The 4,613-nt window shown below is 35.4% G+C and overlaps 1 protein-coding gene across 1 annotated transcript; it reads right to left on the reverse strand.

Moving 5' to 3' along the window:
• On the reverse strand, positions 1–3,285 carry LOC101293900 (thioredoxin M-type, chloroplastic-like). The gene is made up of 2 exons (XM_004303101.1): positions 2,809–3,285; positions 1–536 (listed from the first exon to the last, which is right to left on the reverse strand). Exons 1-2 carry the CDS (start codon positions 3,029–3,031, stop codon positions 223–225), a joined length of 537 nt encoding a protein of 178 aa, XP_004303149.1. The 5' UTR covers positions 3,032–3,285; the 3' UTR covers positions 1–222.
• Between the last annotated feature and the right edge of the window lie 1,328 nt (positions 3,286–4,613).

Consider the following 4,613-nt stretch of genomic DNA (forward strand, 5'->3'; position numbering starts at 1 on the left):
CCAGGGCCAAGAAATTCTCATCAAGGCTATATTATTGAAGATGATATGAGTGTCATATAGAATAGAAGACAAGATACAAGAAACTTCATAATGCATTTATAACCAAACAACAGAGCCTTCTCAAAACAAATAATAATATTAATAATAACCACACAACAGAGAACATGTGAAGAATACTCATTTATAAGTACATAAATTTTGCAAGGCTTTGCATACACAACTTTACAGATGTTTCTCAATGCTTGCAGTCAATATGGTTTTAGGTACTGCACCAATTACCGTGTCCTGTTTCTCACCCTTGTTGAAAATCATCAGGGTTGGGACGCTCCGAATTCCATATTGAGTTGCAATTGAAGGACTATTGTCTGTGCTTAACCTAAAGCAGTTAAGTTTCCCAGCATACTCCTGTGCTAGTTCACCCACAACTGGATGGATCATGCGGCATGGCCCGCACCAAGGAGCCCAAAACTCAACCAGGACAGGGCCATCGGCTTTGAGGACTAGTGATTGCCATGTTGCTTCGGTAACTGTGGGAACTACATTTATAAAGGAAAGGTGTAAACACATTTTAACTAAATTGAACAAGAAAAAAATCACTGCTATATGTCATTAACACAAAGGAAAACAATGCTGTAAATTTTATCATCGTTTAAACCAAACAATTAGACGACTGTTGAAACACAATTTCACAAGAATATGTTTCAGAATAACTATAACTATTACTCCATCAGTTCAAAAAGTAACCTCATACAGTGACCAATTATCAAAAATGCATACAAAAAGAGTATACACCTGTGCCAACAACACCCATGTCGGCAGAAATGTAGATGAATTTGCAAAATATTGGAAGATTACAAACGTATCAGATGTACTAATATGTCCACTATTCAGACTTAATGGCAAATGAATGGAGCTCTCAATCAATACCATATGGAGAGGTTAAATGTGCTTATTCATTACATTGACAAGAAATCTATAGGTGGGACAACAGCACCAAGAAAAAGATGCCATAACTTTCTGGTCTAACTAACTTTCGGTTCATTCTAGTTGACTATGATAAAACTAACACAGAGAAAAAAGAACAAAAATAGTTTCTCATTCCGAGAGCTTCCCCCTGCCTGAAAATTCCAAAATATCATTTTATAAAAGCTCAGTGTCTTTGCCCAAAAAAGAAGAAGAAAAGGAAATACAAGGTCAGTTCAACATTAGGTTGGCCCAAAGCAGGCCTGCCTAACCATGTTTATGGACTCATGTTGGTCATTAAGGCTTCAACATGTCCATGTCGTTCCCGCTCAGCCTATTGGGACATGTGATGGAAATTTATTTGCTTTTGACATCAGACATAGACAAAGTGACAGACTAACACTCTGTCATAAAAAGCTCTAAATTGAATATGTCCTGGTCCATGGAATTCAGGCAGGTACTTAAATTCGTGCATACTACATATAATTCTCACCTCTCCAAACGGAAATATATCCAATACGGACAATTGTGGAAGCGAACAATGCAGGTGTCTAAGTTAATTTCTTTAGCAAGTTAAAACAAAGTCCAACTGTTTTTTTTCTTTGGCAGTAGAACAACAACTTATATTAATCAAGACACTAATACAACAAGAAAGTCCCAAAGAGGCCTTCCAAACACATACTGAAGTAAAAGAGGACAACAGATGCCCAGATTTTTCCCAAACAAAGCTACAAAAATAAAACTCTTGAGCCTAAACCAGGCAGGCCCAAAGTCGATCTGTTTAACAGATCCCTAACTGAAAAAAATCAGTTTACAGTTGTTGGCGCCTTTTAATAAAAACTTCTAGGAAAATTAACGATGTCAGCTCTAGCAAAAACAAAGTTCTCATTTGACAAGGAATTTTCTTTATTCCTGCACGGCCAATTTACCGTCTGAGGTATTAGTGTGAGACAGAATCTTTTGGTGCATTATTATTGTTGGACAGTAATTTTCATACATAATAATATTAAGTTATCTAGCTTGCTAGTTTCTTGTGGGGTTTGGCTCATGTTACAAGCATAAATATGTTGGGAATATGTGCTTGAAAAATGTCAAAATCTGAAGATCTTTGCGCCACAGTTAATTACTGCCAGACAATATGGTTGACGGACAGTAAACTGAAAAAGAAAGAAAAACAAGTGAGGAAAGCAATTCTGTATGCTCCATTTAATGGCAACTTTCTAGGCTAGTCATTGATCAAAAGAACATTTACTATGAAAAAAGAAAAAGAAAATACCAAGTCTCTGGTCTGAAGGCAGAGTTGAAGGTTTGCTGACGATAGACATAGAAGACTTAGAGAAATTTCAATATTTAATAGATGATCATCAGCTCTTTAGAAGCCGGGATATCAAAAGGAGAGTTTGAAGTTGGGCTGTAGTTCTTTCAAATTGTGCGCTTATGTCGTGCCTCAAGGAATAGGAATTATAAACGCTTTCCAGCAAAATCAGGGGTGCATTTCTTAAGAAATGCTTTTAGCATCGAGCATAAAAATTGTTCAATGAATTTAACCTTTGATGAAGCTATGAACAAGACAATATATTTGATAAGGCTTGCTCCTTTTTATGGTCAGAAATAAGGGTGATACATTTGAGGATGGTTTTAACAAGCCAATATAAGTAAATCCTAACATCTCCTACTATCAACCGTTGAGTAAATTCAAACTAAGACCTGTAGGCATTTAGGAAGCAACTTCAAACTTGATGTGAAATAACAAGTTAACCACATATTCAACTGCCAACTGTATTCTAAACTAGCATAGACCAAAAGAAACAAAGTAGTAAAAGTAGAGCACAAGTAAAAACTTACTGTCAAGAGCGGTGGTGTCGTGCGCTTGAGAGACAATGGTGGGCGTTGATGGAAGACGCGAGACTTTTGGAGCAAGGGAGGAATACAGAGGCGATTGAACCTTCAATCCCCGGAAACCCGGTCTGTGGCGGAGGGAGAGGGAAACAGCCCCCGGCCTTGACGTGATCGCCGGGAGGAGATACGAAGGAGAAAAGAGAGCAGTGGATTCAGTTATGGTGGCCATTTAAGCGGGTGAGAGATATACATTGGGATCATGTATATATATAAGAGGTGAATTGAGAATGATGAAAGTTAGATGGTGGGAAATAAGGAAAGGGAAGTACCGGAGTGGCGGCTTGAAGAGTCGCTAGTAGCCAGCTAATTCCGAGTAAGCAAACACATAAAATAACCCATTAACAATCAATCCCTTGCCTTTGGCCCCCTGTGCTTTATTCATATCATCCGAGTATCTGCCATTCTATCTCTTCCGACGAAATATCGGACAGTATTTTTGGGGGTTGCCTAGTGCCTTGACCGACTGAAAATTTACGGAGATTGTATTCTTGTACGGTTAAGATTAGAAAATGTGATCAAAAAATAGATCTATCAAGAAAATCACATCACAAGAATAGAAAAATGAAATTTACGCTTCTTAAATTATAATTTACACACTCATTTTTTATTTTTAATCATCATTTTCATAAAAAGACAAAATTCAAATCATTAACAACAAAGCTAAATTACCAAAAAAAGAAATATGGAACGTATATTACAATTTGAAAAGTGTGGATTTTACTTCTCTAAGAATAAATAAATAGGTCATTATCTGAAAAAGATTGTATGTATCATATATATAGTGCTTTGAAAATGTACTCATTTTTAAAGATTTTTCAAACGAAAAAGAACGCGCGTTTTCAAACGTTTTGTTTCCACGTACCTGCACCCGATTTCATGCAGCTCAAGTCATTATTTGTATAGAATTTTAGTATGTGAGGGTTTTTTTTGTACTTTAATATTTAGTTTGGTGCAACTATATCATTATCCATTTGGCAATTTCATTGGAACCATTACCACAAGGTTTAGTTCGGTTTCTTTTTTTAAGAAATTTTGAAGAATAACCATTTTTTGGCTTTCAAATTGATTTATAACCATGATTTTTAAAATAGTTGAAGAATGACCATATGAGGTGATGAAATATCATAATTACCTTTAATGACAAATTAACACTGTCCAACTCTCCCTTCTTCAGTTCTTCTTCTTCTTCTTCTTCTTCCTAATACAATACACGTATGGTTGTAATTATTATTTTTTCCTTCCTCCTTCACTTCTGATCTATTGTTCAAGTATGAAACCATTAGATTAGTAAAAGCTATGAAACATGAAATAACACATTACATAAATTCTACAATCATGGTTCATAAATTATTTGACAAATCAACAAAACCTTATGCTCATGAGATATTATTTCTTTTGATTTGTCAAATTCCATCGATCACTTGTTTTCTTTTTTCACTTCTACAAAATCCATAGGCGAGAAGAATGTAAGTAATGAAATTTGAAACCATTGTTATATATTGAGAGAGCAAATATGAGAAGAAGGTATTTAGACCCAAAGTCTTAAAGTTTGAGAACTTGAGAAGGAAGTGAATATTCCAGAGAAAATAACTTTTAATAGGTCTAATTCCCTTGACCTGGAGAGTGGCTTCATGAAACAAGAAGAAACAAAGATATAATTATCAAATTAAACTAAGAAGAAATTGCTATCGAAGATGTGATGTGAATTCCTAAAGTTGCAAGAGATTTAGGGTTGAAGAAGAAGAAGAAGA

The sequence above is a fragment of the Fragaria vesca genome, linkage group LG6 (genome assembly GCF_000184155.1).
Source record: "Fragaria vesca subsp. vesca linkage group LG6, FraVesHawaii_1.0, whole genome shotgun sequence".
NCBI classification, from domain to species: domain Eukaryota; kingdom Viridiplantae; phylum Streptophyta; class Magnoliopsida; order Rosales; family Rosaceae; genus Fragaria; species Fragaria vesca.